The sequence below is a fragment of the Neolamprologus brichardi genome, chromosome 16 (genome assembly GCF_056152115.1).
Source record: "Neolamprologus brichardi isolate AB-2024 chromosome 16, ASM5615211v1, whole genome shotgun sequence".
Classification (NCBI taxonomy): Eukaryota; Metazoa; Chordata; class Actinopteri; order Cichliformes; family Cichlidae; genus Neolamprologus; species Neolamprologus brichardi.
In genome coordinates this window covers 8,989,698-9,009,676 of record NC_142119.1, presented here as the reverse complement: position 1 = coordinate 9,009,676, position 19,979 = coordinate 8,989,698, and the positions used below count along the sequence as shown (strand labels likewise).

At 41.4% G+C, this 19,979-nt stretch overlaps 1 protein-coding gene across 2 annotated transcripts in view; it reads left to right on the top strand.

Annotated features, from left to right (window-relative positions):
- The window catches only part of cryl1 (crystallin, lambda 1), a 30,335-nt gene that overhangs the window by 6,033 nt on the left and 4,323 nt on the right, over positions 1 to 19,979 (top strand). For both annotated transcript variants that reach the window (XM_006793616.3, XM_006793615.2), the window contains exons 4-7: positions 1,193 to 1,354; positions 5,218 to 5,313; positions 5,795 to 5,893; positions 18,221 to 18,329. In XM_006793616.3, coding sequence (XP_006793679.1) covers positions 1,193 to 1,354; positions 5,218 to 5,313; positions 5,795 to 5,893; positions 18,221 to 18,329 — 466 coding nt within the window. The remainder of the gene's footprint in view (positions 1 to 1,192; positions 1,355 to 5,217; positions 5,314 to 5,794; positions 5,894 to 18,220; positions 18,330 to 19,979) is intronic.

Genomic DNA, 19,979 nt, shown 5'->3' with positions numbered 1-19,979 from the left:
ATAGCCAGAAAGACCAAGAGCCTAAAGGGCATGGACTGGTTTAGCAGTTTCTGGGTCCAAACCAGGGAAGGCTTGGTTCTATCTAAAAGAGAGCTGACAAACATAAAAATGATCAAGTAGACATCTTATAACTGTACTTGTTTTGTGAGACTGAGTTTGTGGTGTCATGTTACGTTGGCAGCTCAAACAACACAGTTACAGTAAACAGGGTTTATCCAATTGCCACACAATCCAGTAAAAAGACAAGGAAGTTATGGGGCCTCCTGGTGACAGTTGAAAACAAAAAAAAAACCAAAAAAAACAACACATTTCTGTTTACATTGGTTTAGCTTAGATGGAATAAGTAAACAGTATTAGATTCCTGTGAATCAGCATCCCAGTGAGCCTGCCATGACCATCCATTCTATTTAAGGAAACTGAGGTTTGAGGCCTGTGCTGTTCCTAGGACTCAACTCTTCTGTTAAAAGACTCTGATGTTGTGCCTGGAATCTGCTGGGGCCACTCTTTCAGTTTTGGGGTTACACCTCCCAACTCCTGTTGCCACTGGGACCACTTTGGACTAAAAAACAAACTAAAAAAGCTAATATTGTCATTAGAATTAGTGTAGATTAGGTTATTACTTGTGTTTTAGCACAAATCCTTTTAGCAGAGCCTTTCATTATAATGCGAATATGTGAGGTATACTGAGGTTGTTCAGCCAGTTTTTGCAGTTTTGCGTCCAGGATGAGAAAGATTGCAAATGAAGAGTACCGGTTTTCATCACTGTGAAGTGACGTTAAGCAGGTAGTTTAAGAGCCAAACTGGTTTAATTTCAGTGTTTAAGATGTTAACTGCATGACTTTTAACACATTTCCCTTAGTACATTCCCCAAAGCTGTGGACAGTGGTAGATTCAAGTTTAACACTAAGAAACAAATATTAAATGTTTCTTTATTGTTATGATGGTTTTGTCTTTGCTATTGTCAAAGAAAGGTTGACATCAGAAATTACAGAGTCAAAGCAGCAGTTCATCCAAATTATAGAAATTAATAGCTGTAATAAATAATTTGATTGTTGCTATGACTACATGTTTCATATTCAGTGGGATGCTTCACTGACTTTGGGTTGAGATAATGTTTACTTATAGCATTATAGAAAATAATATTTGGCTTTCACACCTTACCTGCGTTTATGTATTTTTTGTGTTTTCCCAGGAATGTGTATTTGAGCAGCTGGAGGTAAAGCAAAGCATCTTCCATGACATGGAGCGTTTTGTGGGAAAAGACGTCATCCTGAGCAGCTCCACGTCCTGCCTAGTGCCCAGCAAAGTCTTTTCTAAAGTGCAGAATAGGAGTCGCTGCCTCGTCTCTCATCCGGTTAGTACTTCATATGCTCAGGCATTTCCAGGTACTGTGGTGTAAACTGTACACAGTGTATTAACCTGCACGCCAGCCCATAATTCATCATCAGTCATCTACAGCCAGGTCTGTAAGTTTCCTCACAGCGATATGGTGCACAAACTCAGTGAGCTTGAAATGAAGCAATTAAAATCCGGTTAAGGTGTTGATATTGACCAAAAAAATTGCATTAATCATTAAGAATTACTTACTTATTTTGTAATCCCTCCATTTTTACGGCTCAAAAGTAATTGAGTGTGTAAATCATGAGCCCATTCATTGCCATGTGACTTGTTTTATGATTATGTTATGACAAATTAAGAAGATAAAAGGAATAGAGTTGAGTCCAAGTGTTGAATGAGTATGTGGTTGATGCTCAGTGGTGCTGTCAGTAAGGAGTCCAAAGACATGTCGATGCAAGTGAAGGAGGCCATCATTAAGTTAATAATCCCACTTTTCAGAGAAAAAGCAAAAGCTTTAAGAGTGGTAAAAAAAAACCCCAATCTTAAACATTTTAAAAAAGAAGAAATCCTCTGACCAGCTCTGTAAAACAAAGCTCTGAAAGAACATGTAAAAAACTTCAAGGGATGATGACAGAATTTTTTCCATGATTAAGACAAAAACTTTCACACAACTAGCTAAGGCAAGAAAAAATCTCAAGGACGTAGGTGTATCTTTGTCAAAATCAAGAGCGGCCTTAATGAATGTAAATACAGTGGATTCACAGCAAGAGATAATGAAAAACCACTGTTTATGCTCAAGAAGACCACTTTAAACTTTGCCTAATAGTCTCTAATAAAGCCAGACTAGTTCTAGAAAAAGATTCTTTGAACCGATAAAACCAAGATTAACTAGTAGAAGAACAAAGGGAAGTGCATGAGGAAGGGAAGGCACAAATCATGATCCACACCATACCACATGATCTGGCAGGCATGGTGAAGGCCTGTGAATGCAAGCTACCGATTATTTCACAGTGGAACAAGTTAAATTTCAATAAAGAGATAAACAAAGAGATCTAGTTCGGTTGAATATCAGATTGGCGAAATCCAATTCACAAGGGATCACTCTGCATTTCTGATGAAAAAGAGAAACTGAACAAACTTAATTACAAGTGGAGATGTAGCACAATACAGGATTTTTCAGCAATAATCAACATTTTGAATGATCAATGCCAAATATAAGGTCAGTTTTAGAATTCAGATTTAAAATGGCACAAAATCACAACAACAGTCACATCAATACACTTTGAAAACCTCAACAATAAGGCAACCCTATATGAGCAAGCACCTGGCGACAGTGGGAAGGAAAAACACCCTTTTAACAGAAAACAACCTCATGCAGAACCAGGCTCAGGGAGGAAGACACACTATAGAAGAAAGCCAAGTGAGCTGACAGCCATGAACTACATGAACCACACAGGATCAAGTGTGTGTTGACTGTCTGATAAATAGATTACCTTCACAGGGGTCAGGGTCATGACAGAAAAGAGGGAGAAGTTTGCGAACGAGGTTTGATTACTGAAGAGAAGCAGGAAAATGATGAGAGTTTGAGACAGAGAAAAAACACTTCTGAACTGGGACATGGAGGGATTTCATTGTGGAAAAATGTGTGTAATTCCTAAATGGTTATGAAAGTATTTTTATTAGCCTTCTGACGTCTGACTTGTGATTGGTGACGAGGCTAACTCTGATTCTGTGTTTGGGAGAAAAACAAGAAGAAATTTCTTGTTGGAAAAAAAAGTTTTTTTATGTGTGTCAGTTAAAATTATTTAGTTTGTTTCCTGATTGTCAAGAGAATAATTTGGAGAACAATAAAAAGAAAACATACTTTCACAACAAAGGCTTGGGATCAGGATAATTACTAGTGAAGAGTTAGACCTCACAGTTTTGAAATCCCTTCACCTGAAGCTGAAAGTCTAGACTTCAGTCACACCTTCTTGTGCTCCCATACTGAGGCAGATTTATGAGTTTCCATTGAAGTACTAATGGATCTGGTAATATTTACAGGCTATCCCAACCGCAATCAATCAATCAATGTAAATGCACCACAACAAATTTTGCTTGCAGTATACTATGAATAGCCAAACACATTAATGGGTCAGAACAGCTGAGCACTTTTGTTTATACAAAACATTGCACAAAGATTACATTAGACTTGCATTTAGCTTATCCATGCAGAGTGTTTCTGTTTAGACTTGACCGTACTCCACAACATACTAGTGACATCTGTTTACAAAAACATTGAGTGCTTTTGTTATGACTGGTTTATGATATGAGCATATGCCAAATTTTTCTAAGAATGTTTTGAATTTTTAAAATTCTTGATAAATTTTTACACATTACTTTCTGTATGTTACAATGCACACCACACTTGTAAGTAGTTGTAAGGCTTTTTGTCAATTTTCAACCAATAAATCATTGAGTTGACCTTGAAGAGTTTGGTGGATGAAAGCCACATTTCAATGAATTGTTAACCCCACTCTAAACCCCTACAAAGTTTTCAGAATACATTCGAAACCTTTCAAGCCGTCATGCGCACAGACAGAATGACACTCACAAACGCTACCAAAAACATGACCTAACTGATGGAGGTAAACATGGTTCACCTGAACTCATGAGCCAGATGGACTTGTTTATAATTTTTATCTTCTAGCTGTTTCTCTCCCTGCGTTTCTTCTGCTTGCTCATGTGCTGTGGCAATGATGTTTTGAGGATATCAGTAAATCAAGCATGTATATCATGAGCTTTGCTAAATCATCAGTGGTGGAACTGTATCACTGTAGATGGAGGGACTGCCCTTTGGGAATATTGGTGTTAATTTGGTGTAGATGATTGCCTTCAGTGTATAAACAGCCTGTTATGATCATGGGGCAGTATAAACAGTGTTCTTTTTGTCTCTCTAGATTGAAAAAATATGAAAGCTGATTATTTTGGGGTTGCTTTGAGCCAAAAAAAAGTAACGGATTCCTAAAATTTCTGTAAAGACGAGTGGTCCAAAATCCCTCCTGAGATGTGTGCAAACCTGGTGACCAACCACACAAAACCTCTTACCACTGTACTTGCTAAGAAGGGCTGGCTAGTTCTAAGTCATGTTTTGCTTGGGGATCAAGTTTTTATTTCACTCAATGACATTCGACATTCAAATAAATTTACAATTTTTGTGTAAATTGAGCATTAAAAACAAACATAAAAATTAGAGATTGTTCAGTTTGCTATACGTGAGTAAACATGATATGCCCATCTTTAGACTAACTAGCGAGGTGGCTGCTTTTTAAATAACTTGTTATCATTGCCTAAAACAAGCTGGTGGTAAATGGAAGCAGCCAAACACATAGACTTTCTAGATATTTAAACTATGCAAACAGGTGGTTTGATGAAGCACTTTTGTTTCTGTAAATGCTGACTTTAAGAAAAAAGTGAGGGTCAATTAAAGGTCAGTTTGCTTCACAGGTGGTGGAAGCTGGTGGAAACACCACCACTGGTGTAAACGGGCCCGATGGGGAGCTGTATAACCTATAGTTTACCACCGTACTTAATTTCTGTCTCAATAAACATTTTGCTGTCCTTAATGTGTCTAATCATTATCATCATTTTAGATTGTCAGTCTTAAAGCTGTAATGAGAATAGCGTACACTGTAGTATGCTAACACCGTATCAAAGTGCTCTGTCATGCACTGAGATGATACTTTCACTGTTGGAGGACGATGATGAGGCAAAATCAACAGTTGAGTGTCCAGCTTTGTTTGTTACTACTGCTTTCCTGAGGAAGTGTTACTTAAGACCAGATCCTACATATCAGTGAAGTAAACACAACATAATATGTGTTCGTTTTGCTCTCCCCAGGTAAACCCACCCTACTATGTAAAACTGGTGGAGCTGGTACCTCACCCAGAGACAGCAGCAGCCGTTATGGACACCACCCATGCTCTGATGACCAAGGTACAAATCTTACGCAAAAGATTACACATTTCTGGGCCCTGTTATGCCCGAACTTGTTGGACAGATTTCAAAAGAAATCAGAATAACCAGTGAATTAAGAGCACGAGGAAGCCAAACCCCATGCTATGATTAGGAGACCAATACTGTTGTCATACTATGTATTAAGTGCTGGTGATAAGCCTAGCTCCTAGCTTTCTTTTCACATTAGTTTGACGTTGTTCTGGCCATTTTCAGTATTTGACATTGTGTCACAGTCTTGAGTACAGCTGCTACACCACAAATCTTAACAAACAGTTTGTGATCATGTGAATGATTACGTACTTTATTCCAAGCAAGTCTCAACAAGCTTGTTTTCTTAACATGAACAACCAGTGGCTTCCTGCAACTACTAAGCTTCATGAATGAAGCTGTATTATTCATAATTGTCTTGTAGGATCTTTTGCTGCGCTTGGCTTGACTTAACTGATTTCTCCTGACGCAGGTTGGCCAGGCACCTGTCCTTCTGAAAAAAGAGATCGATGGCTTTGCCCTAAACAGAGTTCAAGCCGCCATTATTGCAGAGTCATGGAGACTAGTTCAGGTTAGTGTTTTCTGGGCATCTGGGTGGGGAGTTGTGTTGAGGAGCCAGTTTTTCAAAGCACTACCAACTTCGAGCAATGTTAGTCATGAATATGCTTTCATAACCTTTGTGTTCAAATGCAAGAAAATGGTCATTAATATATGACACTAACTGAATCTCCAACAAAAAACCCCACATTGCTTTACTGCTGCATTGCTAAAGCTGACTTCTAGGTCATAATGATGAGTGTTTTTACTTGTTTTTACCTCTGGACAAGAGCGCCTCAGTCTCAGTCAGGTTTCATGTGGCTGCTGATGGTTTTGTAATAGAGGCAGGAAAGAGGAAGCCCTTGTCAGCTCACCTCTTCTATTATGTCCACAGTCTCCCTCTAAAAAGGAGCACAATGAGACTAAATGAGCTTTAGCCTCTGATGACAGGCACTATTACGTGGTCACTCACTGAGGAAAAAGCTTGAATGATAATGAGAGCGATGGGAATGGTGACAATCACGGCTGATGGAATGTTAACCTGAGACGTATACTGTGTTACCCGAACTGAATTCCCATGAAGATTTGATGTTGGCTTCAAATATAGAACCACAGACATCAGAAGAACCTTAAATGACCCCCTCCATTAAATAATGCAACATCAGATGCTTCCACATAGTTCTGAACTTTCACACATCTTCCACGATTGTCTGTGTTCCAAGTTTCTCGCTTTTGTTTTTTATGTCAGTGACTGTTGTTGTAGTAAAGGACTGAATCTGTACTTAGATTTATATAGTGCCTTTCCAGTCTTACTCAAAGCACTTCATTCTTTGCACTTCAACTACTTTTATCTTCCTCTCTTTCAAGGCCAAGTTAGAATCACCAGTCAACCTAACATGTATGTCGTTAGACTGTTGGAGGAAATCAGAGTACCTGACAGATGCCCACGCAGCCACAGCGATGATGACAGGGGGGTGCTAACCACTACACCACCATGCCACCCATGGCTGAAGTGACAAAATAAAACTACATTTCCCAGGGTAGATGATTTAGGTTTAAAGGCCAATTAGATATTTACATAAAAACTGTTTTCTAGTAAAGTAAAAGCAGCTGAAGCAGGCCCGCATTAGCTAGAAAACGATGATGTCAGACAGTGTTTGAGCTGAGGAACTTAAAAAAGATGCACATCAGTCATCTTGTGTTAGATCCATTAATGCAACTAAATGCAATTCAGGCTTTCACTCAAAGTGATACATGAATGACATTAGAAGCAACTTCCTAAGATAGCTGTTGGGACATGTTAAGCTGTCATCAATGGAAACCAGTGGAAATTAACCGCCGCTCTGCATTGTTGCTCACAGACCTGTTCCTGACAGGTGAGTGGGCAGCATTAGCATAGATTTAAAGCTACAAACCCATTAGGAGATAATACCAGGAGATATGGCAGTAGTTACTCAACTGGTTGCAACTAAAATAAAAATGAGTTGCCATACAGCTGAAATGGGTAAAAGGAAACTGGATAATCACATTTTGCTTTATAATAGCAGAGGATTGGATGGATTATTAAAAAGTTGGCTCAGAAAGAGCAGAAATCTATTTTAAGTTACTTGCGTGACTTTGCACATGATTCAGATTTGTACACTTGAGAAAGATGTCTCTATGACATTAATGAAGGATAAATGCATTAGGAAAAATGTCTTCTTTAGTAAATTAGTAGGACTGATCTGTCTTGTGCATTTGTGTGCTCGAAAAACATCAGTTGATTGCACAGTTTACTGGTAACGTAGATGAAAAAGTGTGTGCTTGTTTCTTTTGATTCTGCACGAAATTGGCTTCGTTTTATGTTGTTGCCAGATACTACCAGTTATTTGAATGGGTACACTAATAGTCTGTGCAAGACTGAATTGATTGATTGATTGCCTTTATTTGTCACTTGCAGTTGACCTGCAGCGAAATTGGACCTTTCCAACCATACATACAATACACAAACATCACATTGGGGAGAAAGGTCAGAAAAGGCAGCATAAAGAAAACAATGAAATGCATAACACAAAAGGGCAGTTGAGAAGGAAAAAGAAAATGTATCCGGGACGCCCCAACTCTGCGCATCCAAAGCTGATCCGCCGTCTGCATCGGATGGGAGGTGTTGGATTCGTGGAGGGGGGGTGTGAGTGTGTATCTGTGTCAGTGTACATGTGTGCATGCGTGTCAGCCTTCAGAAAGTGTCGTTTTGCCCAATTAAGCAAATATAAACAGTCCACAGCCTACGCAGATGGCCTTGAGGAATCTGGGCGAGAGAGTCAGGGTAGAATTTTTTGTTGTTCTTGTCAGCATCGGCCTTCAAGTATCCAGCTGGCGCCGCTGGGAGGGGGGGGAGCAGGTCTTAATGTCCATTACTGGTCCGGAGGTGTATCAATTTCCCGTTGAAGAGCCGTGAGCTTCTCCAAGACCTTTCACATATTGCTTCCATAGGAACAGTCTGAGTACCTACAGCCCTCCCCATCGCTTCAATCATAGCGGCTAGCCTTGTGGGGTTTTGAAAAGATGTAACCGCTTTCTTCAATTTCCGATAAGCCAGGGCTATGCCAGCTCCGATCAGCAAGAACCCCGTTCTCACGGTTCAGAATAGGTAGATGTCTTCAGTGTCCTCAATAAACAGTCCCGCCAGGCACACGACGTGCCACTTCTGCCACCATCCATCATGTATCTGGCAGGAAACGTCCCTCCAGGACACTTGGGCTCTTCCGAACCCAGGCTCCTCATCGAGCAGAGACTGTCAATTGCATTAAGAGACCAGTTGATCAAATCTGTAATTCTTCTTAAGGTTTTAGAGAACAAGAACGAGACTCTCTGAGGGTTAGAGTTAGACAAGACTAGACAGGGACATAGAAGCTGGTCAGGGGTGTAAAAACCAACTTTGTTGTTTCCATAGTAAAAATAAAAATATTGAAGCAGCAGAATCACCAGAGTAGAATAATGATTTGGTGTTGTGGACCAGAGGAATGCGAACAAGCAGTAACAACAGGCTGGCCCACTGCATACTCAGGGTAGCTGTTCCATCTGCACGGTGTGTGCATTCTTTTACGGGTAATTACAGCATTGGTGTAATTTTCCATTTGAGTAACAAATTACATAAAAGCACCTAAAGGTATTGTATCGGTGAGCAGACGTATATGTGACATTTGTTCATATGTGTATACAAGTCATTGTTGCACATACACTAAAGGTAAGTGAAGGATCCCAATTAATAATTTACATCACGATCAAAAAAATAATCAGATAACCGCTTGGTAAATTTGCCTTGTTTATAGAAAAATTATCAGTATGTTGAAATCCCAGCTATAGCTAACCTCACAGAGCAGATTTTTAGATCCCATGTTTTGGGCGTTGTGCTATTACTATGTTTATTTGTCATTTTTGAGGTTTTACATATCAGGAAGAGAAGCAGGCTTCATGATTTGCCTCACAACAGAGCTCGTTGTTTGTCACAGCTTTAGACTTTGAGAAGCTCTTAAGTGTTTGGATTGTTTTTCTTGCTTTGACGGTAGCTTTTTGGTTCAGCAATGATCCAAGAGGGCCTGCAGGCAGGTAAAAACCCTTGATTGTTCAGTCATTTTTAAGCCCAATACCGTGACACTCCCTGCTGAGAATAACGTATTCTCAGAATTAAAACCTCCAAGTCATACTTCCACGAAATGCAGCAGAAGCCACTCTCGTGCGTCTGTGCCAGCTGTATTGCAACATCTGTAACAAAGCATGTGAAATTCATAATTTTACACAGAACTGTGGCAGCTCAGACTTGTATCTAAATGATATTCTTTATTGTATGCACATCACCACCGTGTGAGAGGCGAATTCCCCGCCTCCCCACCCCAAGGGCACCCTTAGACCTTAGCCGACAAAAATGCCACACTGCTGTTAAAGATGTTGCTCTATGGAGGCCTATCTCCCCCCACCACTCCCCCTGCCAGTGGCTGACACCCTCAGACATTGGTGCATTTTTGGTTCTTGGTGTCCGGGGCTGCGCGCTCAGGTATGCCCCGGCTCACCCCCGGTGGCTGCTTGTCAGGGCCTGGCGCCTGTGGGTCGGTCGGGCCCCTTTGGGGGGTGGGGTGCCCTTGGCCTCTGGGCCTGGGACTCGGTCCACTCTGGCACAGCTGGATGCCGGCGGAGCTCATGGGTGCGTTACTGCAACCCCCTCTGGCTTCTGCTCTGCGGCTGCTGGGTGACCCCTCATTTGGGGCTCTCCTCAGCTCTTTCTGGGATAGTGGCACGGTTGCCCCTCTGTTGGTTTTCCTTGGACTCTTGCGCTCTGAGGGTCTCTGGATCTCTGGAGCCTGGATCTCCTCCATACCCGCTTCATGCCCTGGAGGACGGGGCTGTGGCTCCCCACACCCTCTAGCAGATTGTTACATGAAGGAACCTTTTAAATACAAGCGTGTTCATGCTCACAGGTTTACACACGGGTGCTCACACACACAAACTACACCCTTTTTGGCTGCTACCTCAAAGCACACAGCGTGCTGTCGATCTTACATGCTGCACAATAATATCCAATATTTAGTATTTAATGTTATATACACATAGATTATCGCGATGATGTTGTTTATTATATTGCTCTCTTTCTTGCTTGTTTTCTTTTCTTTTTTCTCTCTCAACAGGTGATCCAGGTGATTGATATATATATATGTATGTATTTTTTGTCCCCCCACCTCTTTTTTGTTTTGTGCCTTTTATCACCATTGATTTTTATCCCGGCTGTTTTTCTTTCCCTCCCTCTCTTTCTTTCTCCATTTCCCTTTCCCCAGTCATGTCTGTCCCGTATGTAACAACTGAAAATAAAATAAAATGAACAATAAAAACAAAGGTCAATCAAATGGACCGATACGGCAAGGCCGGGATGGTCCACGTGGTAAAGTAAATCTGTTGGGCATTTTTCTTTGCCTTTAGACAATAATTCTGATGGCAAAAGAACCAAACGGGACAGGCGTGAAAAAAAAAAAGGTGTTGCTCTTGCTTTCGAAAGAGCACCCAAAGTTTTTCACAAAGCAGCCTGTTCACAGTAACATTGTAAAGAAAAACGATGCTTTCACACATCCAAAATGATTCTTGAATATCTAAATAACAACCAGTGTTGGTCAAGTTACTTGAAAAAAGTAATCAGTAACTAATTACTGATTACTTCCCCCAAAAAGTAATCCAGTTACTTTACTGATTACTTATTTTCAAAAGTAATTAATTACTTAGTTACTTAGTTACTTTTTAAAAACACGATTTACAACCTGAATAGGTGATAAAGTGATAGATCTTTCAGCCCAATTCTACTTTTTCTGCATAATCCATCATACAAAATGTAATCAAATGGAAAAGTCCCTTTTTAAAACTTGTTTTATTAGTTTTAATCATTTAACTTTATGCATCAAGCAAACATTTAATTATATGCAACATTCTCTGACTGGAAGAAATTTGTTTAACATTTAAACCTATTTTCTGCACATTCAGTCCCTCAGTCTTTCAAATAGATGCAAGTAAAACACAGCAGAAAATAAATAAAGTCAAAGACTAGCGGTCCCGTTGCTCTATTTTCACCTGTAAAGCAGGACTGTGGCAGGCGGAGGTTTACCTTGGTGCAGGTGTGCCGCGGCGGTCAGTGGAAGAATCCGCGAGTTTCTCTGTGAGTTTCCCATTACGTGGTAGCTACTCGGTGCTTGCTTGGAAGTTTAGGGGTTTTTTTCGCTGTAAAAAGACGTTTTCTTCCCACGCAGTGAACAGCGGACACTAATGTTTTTGTCACTTTTTATGGAATCAAACTCAAAGTAAGGTCAGTACTTCCACGCTTTAAACGCTGCACGCTCATACTCTCTCCCACACTCGATATATGATCCATTGTTGATCTGCACACAGCTGTTGTCACGAATGTCGCACGTGCTTTCGTCACTGTCATGAGACATTCTCGCAAAAAATCACGGTTTTAGTAAAGCAGTAACGCAGCGTTCCGCAGGGAAAGTAACAGTAATCTAATTACCGTTTTTGCAATAGTAATCCCTTACTTTACTCGTTACTTGAAAAAAGTAATCGGATTACAGCCCATCTCTGATAACAACAAAGAACATCCATTCTCTTCTATTTATTCAATTCAGAGCCGCAGAGGGACTAAAGCCTATGTTAAATTGCTAAATTTACAGAAATGCAAAAATAGAGAAGATAGATGCTATTTATAACTGTATTTATTTTGATTTTATATATATATATATATATATATATATATATATATATATATATATATATATATATATGACCGAGCTAAGATCCTGTGGGACTTCCAGATACAGACGGACAAAATGGTGCTGGCTAACCAACCGGACATAGTGGTGGTAGACAAACAGAAGAAGACGGCCGTAGTGATCGATGTAGTGGTTCCGAATGACAGCAATATCAGGAAGAAGGAACACAAGAAGCAGGAGAAATACCAAGGGCTCAGAGAAGAGCTCGAGAGGATGTGGAGGGTGAAGGTAACGGTGGTCCCCGTGGTAATCAGAGCACTAGGTGCGGTGACTCCCAAGCTAGGCGAATGGCTCCAGCAGATCCCGGGAATAACATCGGAGATCTCTGTCCAGAAGAGCGCAGTCCTGGGAACAGCTAAGATACTGCGCAGGACCCTCAAGCTCCCAGGCCTCTGGTAGAGGACCCGAGCTTGAAGGATAAACCGCCCGCAGGGGCGTGCTGGGTGTTTTTTATAAAATCTAAAAACTCCCCCCGCTCACCCCTGTGGGTGGTCTATCCTTCAAGTTTGGGTCCTCTACCAGAGGCCTGGGAGCTTGAGGGTCCTGCGCAGATCTCCGATGTTGTTCCCGGGATCTGCTGGACCCACTCACCTAGTTTGGGAGTCACTGCACCTAGTGCTCCAATTACCACTGGGACCACCGTTACCTTCACCCTCCACATTTTCTCGAGCTCTTCTCTGAGCCCTTGGTATTTCTCGAGCTTCTTGTGTTCCTTCTTATGATGTTGCTGTCATTGGGCCACCGCTATGTCCGGTTGGTTAGCCACCACCATTTTGCCCGTCTGTATCCGGAAGTCCCACAGGATCTTAGCTCGGTCATTCTCCACAACCCTTGGGGGCGTCTCCCATTTTGACCTCGGAACTTCCAGGCCATATTCGGCACAGATGTTTCTGTATAATATGCCGGCCACTTGGTTGTGGCGTTCCATCTTTACACAGCCTGCACCTGGGGTTTTGCGTGGCGTGATAGACCCCAGCCTCTATGGATCTTGTACTCAGAGCTTGTTCTTGTGCTGCAATGATTAGTGCCTCTGTGCTGTCTTTCAGTCCAGCTTTGTCCAGCCACTGGTAGGATTTCTGGATATCAGCCACCTCCTCTATCTGCCGGTGGTACATACCGTGCAGGGGCCTGTCCTTCCATGATGGTTCCTGGCCTTCCTTCTCTTTCTTGGGTTTCTGCTGCCTGAGGTATTCACTGAGCACGCTGTCAGTTGGGGCCATCTTCGTGATGTATTCGTGGATGTTCGTTGTCTCATCCTGGACTGTGGTGCTGACACTCACCAGTCCCCGGCCTCCTTCCTTCCGGTTAGCGTACAGCCTCAGGGTGCTGGACTTGGGGTGAAACCCTCCATGCATGGTCAGGAGCTTTCTTGTCTTGATGTCAGTGGCTTCTATTTCCTCCTTTGGCCAGCGTATTATCCCAGCCGGGTACCTGATCACGTCCACACTAGCCCGGATAGATTTGAAAACGGCGTTTTCGTCTGAAAACGCTCCGCGTCCACACTAGCGGTTTCAGTTGTTTTTACAGAGTTGTGCGTCCACATTGAAACAGCTGAAAACGCTTACGTTCCAGTAAGTTCCATTCCTGTCTGCCGCTTATTTACTTTCCGGCTCTTTGAAACGTTGCGGCAAAATGTTGAGGAAAAGCACCAAGTTTTTTAAAGATTAATATCAGTTTGAGGTGGAGTTGTTGCTGCGAGTAACACAAAAGTAGAAAGTTGCAAAAGCGAATGAGAATTAAGAATTAAAGAATTTAAGAAAAGCTACCTGAAGCATGTACAAACTGATATTAATCTTTAATAGGGTTGTTAAAGTTGAGAGCAAACAAAACAACTGCTGTATAACGCCCTCCGCTATCTTAGTTTAACTGGTCACATGACTGCATCATATGACTAACATGCGCCATCATTTTAGAAAGTCTGCGTTTTCGCTGTCCACACTGCAACACGAGAGCACCGTTTTGAAATGTATGCGTTTTCGAGAGTGTTTTCAAAACGCTGCATTTTCCATCACCGTCTCAGTGTGGACGGGAGGCCAAAACGGATTGAAATCGATTATGCTGGACATCACCGAGTGAAAAGCAATATTAGGAAATCTTGGAAAAGTGGGGTGGGTTATTAAGCCATTTCCATTTCTACAGTGGAAAAAATCACAAGTGGTAAACATTCAAGATAGTAGCTTGAACGTCCACTCTCAAGAGTGGATGTGTGATGCAATGCAATTCTTAGAGAAACTGCAGAAAACAGGGGATTTTACAGGCAGTTAACAAGGAAAATGTTGAAGTTCATAAAAGTACAATTTAAAATAGACTGAAAAAAGTATGTCTTCTTTGGAAGGGATGCTATGAGGTAGCTTCTTCTCTCTAAAAACAACATGGCAGCACAGATTAGGTTTGCAAAATTGCATCGGAACAAATCGAAAGACTTCTAGAACAATGAACAGACATAATGCACATTGCTACTCACCAGCTGTCAAGCACGGTGATGGAGGGCTTATTTTGCAGTCACAGTCAATGCTCAGGGTTTTGTCTTCACTCTAATGATGGGTGGGCATCATGGACACCCAGCTTATCTTAGTAGGCGTGGTCTATCTCGTCCAATCTAAGTTAAGATCTTGAACGAGGTAGTTTGAATATCAGTGACCTAGATGTCAGAGGTCAAGTTTTCTGAAAATCTTGTGAACATGATAATTTGAGAAAGACATCACCTAGGATTTTCATATAGGTACCATACATTTTTCAGTATTAAGCTTTACTTGTTCCATATTCAGTTTTTCAGCAAAACGTGTTTGAGTCCATAAGAAAAGATTCATTCTTATATCTGGAGGAATAAATATATTTCAATAAATATTAACCTTAGCCAGCGACTTTGTTCCAGTTTTGAATTTTGGCCACTGTGTATTTGAGTTTGACACCCCTGCTTTACACCATACATCAGAGAGGCACGCCATCCACAATACTGCTCGACAAAAATAATTAGTTGTGACGTCTACAGTCGTTTGGGAGTGTTTATCACTCACCTAAGGCACTGTTATACTTAACTAAACAATGTGACATACAAATCACCAAACATGAATGGTATTTGATGAGACAATTACTCAAAATTCCTGCAGTACACGTACATGTACAGTGGGGCAAAAAAGTATTTAGTCAGCCACCGATTGTGCAAGTTCCCCCACTTAAAATGATGACAGAGGTCAGTAATTTGCACCAGAGGTACACTTCAACTGTGAGAGACAGAATGTGAAAAAAAAAATCCATGAATTCACATGGTAGGATTTGCAAAGAATTTATTCGTAAATCAGGGTGGAAAATAAGTATTTGGTCAATAACAAAAATAAAACTCAATACTTTGTAACATAACCTTTGTTGGCAATAACAGAGGTCAAACGTTTACTATAGGTCTTTACCAGGTTTGCACACACAGTAGCTGGTATTTTGGCCCATTCCTCCATGCAGATCTTCTCAAGAGCAGTGATGTTTTGGGGCTGTCGCCGAGCAACACGGACTTTCAACTCCCGCCACAGATTTTCTATGGGGTTGAGGTCTGGAGACTGACTAGGCCACTCCAGGACTTTCAAATGCTTCTTACGGAGCCACTCCTTTGTTGCCCGGGCGGTGTGTTTTGGATCATTGTCATGTTGGAAGACCCAGCCTCGTTTCATCTTCAAAGTTCTCACTGATGGAAGGAGGTTTTGGCTCAAAATCTCACGATACTTGGCCCCATTCATTCTGTCCTTAACACGGATCAGTCGTCCTGTCCCCTTGGCAGAAAAACAGCCCCATAGCATGATGTTTCCACCCCCATGCTTCACAGTAGGTATGGTGTTCTTGGGATGCAACTCAGTATTCTTCTTCCTCCAAACACGACGAGTTGAGTTTATACCAAAAAGTTCTACTTTGGTTTCATCTGACCACATGACATTCTCCCAATCCTCTGCTGTATCATCCATGTGCTCTCTGGCAAACTTCAGACGGGCCTGGACATGCACTGGCTTCAGCAGCGGAACACGTCTGGCACTGTGGGATTTGATTCCCTGCCGTTGTAGTGTGTTACTGATGGTGACCTTTGTTACTTTGGTCCCAGCTCTCTGCAGGTCATTCACAAGGTCCCCCCGTGTGGTTCTGGGATCTTTGCTCACCGTTCTCATGATCATTTTGACCCCACGGGATGAGATCTTGCGTGGAGCCCCAGATCGAGGGAGATTATCAGTGGTCTTGTATGTCTTCCATTTTTTGATGATTGCTCCCACAGTTGATTTTTTCACACCAAGCTGCTTGCCTATTGTAGATTCACTCTTCCCAGTCTGGTGCAGGTCTACAATTCTTTTCCTGGTGTCCTTCGAAAGCTCTTTGGTCTTGGCCATGGCGGAGTTTGGAGTCTGACTGGTTGAGGCTGTGGACAGGTGTCTTTTATACAGATGATGAGGTCAAACAGGTGCCATTCATACAGGTAACGAGTGGGGGACAGAAAAGCTTCTTACAGAAGACGTTACAGGTCTGTGAGAGCCAGGGATTTTCCTTGTTTGAGGTGACCAAATACTTATTTTCCACCCTGATTTACGAATAAATTCTTTACAAATCCTACCATGTGAATTCATGGATTTTTTTTTCACATTCTGTCTCTCACAGTTGAAGTGTACCTCTGGTGCAAATTACTGACCTCTGTCATCAGTTTAAGTGGGGGAACTTGCACAATCGGTGGCTGACTAAATACTTTTTTGCCCCACTGTACATAGCAGGACAGAGCAGGTAATCACTTACAACAACTTGATGTGTTCTAATAGACTTAAGATTAAGTCATTACAAAATACATTGGAGCGGGTGCCAGTTTGGGGAAGCTGTTTCGTGCACCAATGTCTTGAATAATGTGGCCGAGATGGACGTCGCCGTTTCGCCTAATTGCATTTTAATGTATGTGGCTAGAGACCAATTGTATATGTTGTACGCCTTATAAGTTATCATTAATTTAAGGATCAGATATAGTTCTTTGAAACTATATATGATCATTTAACATTTGTATGGCCCTGTAGCGTCATCTGTTTATTGAAAATAAAATACAAAATTTTGCTTATAGTACTGTTTTTCTTTTATAACCATTCACTAAAATAAACACCGTTTCAACCAAGTTACATGCTTGTTTGATGTTTCAAAGCAGGGACTTCATCGGGTGTTTTACTTAATGTGTAAAAAATATCTATTTACTGTATTCTTCCTCAATAAATCAAAGCTGAACAGAAGTTTAGCATTAAGCATCAAAGCCTTTGGCCTGACAGTGGTCTTGTGATCTTTCTTACATAACAGGGACCTGACCTCAACCTTTGCAAACACACACACAAACACACACACAACGAGAGAGAGAGAAAAAGAAAAGAAGTCCTTGAGTCGAGGCCAGAGCTGGAAAGCAGAGTGGCTGAGAAAGCAGCTCGTAGCCCCCAGTGATTACAGTGGAGAGAAGACCCCACCCACCATCCCACTTTGCTCAGATAACAGCCTCGTTGTTGGACGCAGGACCCAAACAAAGACGACCCTGTCGCCTCTCCTCTTGCTCACCATAGTCTCTGTATCTGGGCTTTGATTTCCTCCATGGTTGGCCAACAGGTATCTGTAAACCAAAGTTACCTGACCCATTCTCAGCCAGCTTCCCCTCTGTGCACAATCCTGAGGACACAGGATTGGCTGAATAAGGAAACTTTATATAGCTGGAGTGGCCTGATGGGATCAAAGGGAATTTGGGTTTTCCAGAATAATAGGGAGTTAAAAAGTCATGACTTTGTTGAATTGCTAGGGAAAAGTGTGTGTCCTTCGTATATACTTAACTGTCCCGCAGTCTGTTAGGTAACCATGACCATGATGAACTCAGTAAGAGAAAATACTTAACATTTGGCTCAAAGTTGACCTGTTAGATGTGTGAACTCTCATTACAGATAAACAGATACAGACAAAGAAACAGAGCTGCTGTTCTGGGATCAGTTCATCAGCAAATAAATCCAGAAAACAAAGGGTACAAAACGAATGAATATTATGAGTCGATTCAGTGAAATTAATGTAACTGTTGTTTTTTTAACTTGCGTCATCAGGATGGTGTTATCTCGGTAAAGGACATCGACCTGGTGATGTCAGAGGGACTAGGAATGCGTTACGCCTTCATAGGTCCCATGGAAACAATGCACCTCAATGCACCTAAAGGTAAATTTCCTGGTTTGTATTCTTTGCTCACATATAAAAACACTAATTTTGGTTATTTTTTAACTGAGTTTAAGATACTTTGAGCATGAATTTTATATAGTTGAACCAAAGAGTTGATGATGTGTTTGTTCTGTTCAATTCTCCCAGCAAAATCATTCCTTTTTACCAAAAAGCCTTTCTTCATAAGGGAAAAGGAGTTCATAAAATGTCTGTTTATGAAGAGGAAAGCATAATTTATCCAGCACAGTTTCAACTGTGCGGTGTCCAGTTTCAATTCTGCCAATCAGAGTGAATGTACAAGCCATGTATGTTGTGGAAAATTACTGAAACTAACCAAAGCACAGGCTTTTGAGCATCAGCGACTGCAGTAAATGAGCACAGAATGCCTTTGACTGAGAGTAATGAAGGTAATTCACCGCTTACATGAAATTTTCAAAGTGGCACAGCGTTTCATACGTGTCGCTGGACAAAATACATGTAGTGTACCACACAGTGACATCTCTTTGTGTGTCAGAGAGAGAATGAAACCTCAGCTAGATGGAGAATATCAGAGGGGAGTGTGAAACCCAGAGAGTAACCCTGACTGTGTACACACACACACACACACACACACACACACACACACACACACACACACACACAGTGTGCACTTTGGCTGAACAAAGCAGTCTTTTGATGGGTAGCGATGAATGCGCTCCCTCACACCAGTCATCCAAAACTCACAGAGCTCACCTCGCAGCCTTCAGACCAGGTGCCAGCTCTACCTGTAGTTACAGTACTGAACTTCTTACTGACTTTTTTTTCTGTTCAGGAAGCATCAGATTCTCAAAAGAATGCTCAGACCTACCCCTGTTGTGTCTTCAAGTCTTTAAATCAATCCCATCAGATACTGGAGCACTCAGGCTCCCTGTCTCTGTCTGCTCTACCTAAATTTCCTTGCTTTTGTAAACTGTGTGCGTGCACACAGGAGATGCCGTTGTTCTTTGAAGGAATCATCCACTACAACTAAAACCACTGCCTGCAGTCTTGAAGAATGGCTCATCGATGCATATGATGTATTCAAATATGAATGCAATTTCACAGAAAAGAGCATTAGAATGATGTCTTTTTAAAACACTATGTAGTAAGGGCAGCTTGTCCAACATTCAGCTGACCATGCACAAATTGTTTCATTAGTGTAAAAGTACAGCTAGCAGTGCAAGACACAATTTAATGTAACAAGATTATGAGCACAGTACTGCAAATGGGTGGAAGACAAGTTGCAAACTGGGTGACATTTTCAAGGACTGCTGCTGTTATCTGATTGGAGTTACAGTGGTAACATTAGTGTCCCGTCTTTTCTTCTACTGTACAAATAGCTGTTGTGTAGGGGCACAGGGAATAGGGCTCCCTGTTTAGTGAGGCTTTACATAAAAAGATATATAAGAAAAAAGTTCAACAATAACAGCTAAAGCTTATTTGGGAAAAGAAATAAAGCAAAGGGACTGAAATAAGATTTTCCTCCCACAGAGGGTTTTTGGTTGAAGGTAGATGATAGTTATCACACTGTCGTGCCACATTAACGTGTCCCACTAGGCTTTATGTAGACAGTAAGCGTTTTCTAGCTACCCCGTTGTCACGTGTTGGATATAAACCTCATTTCCCAAAGAA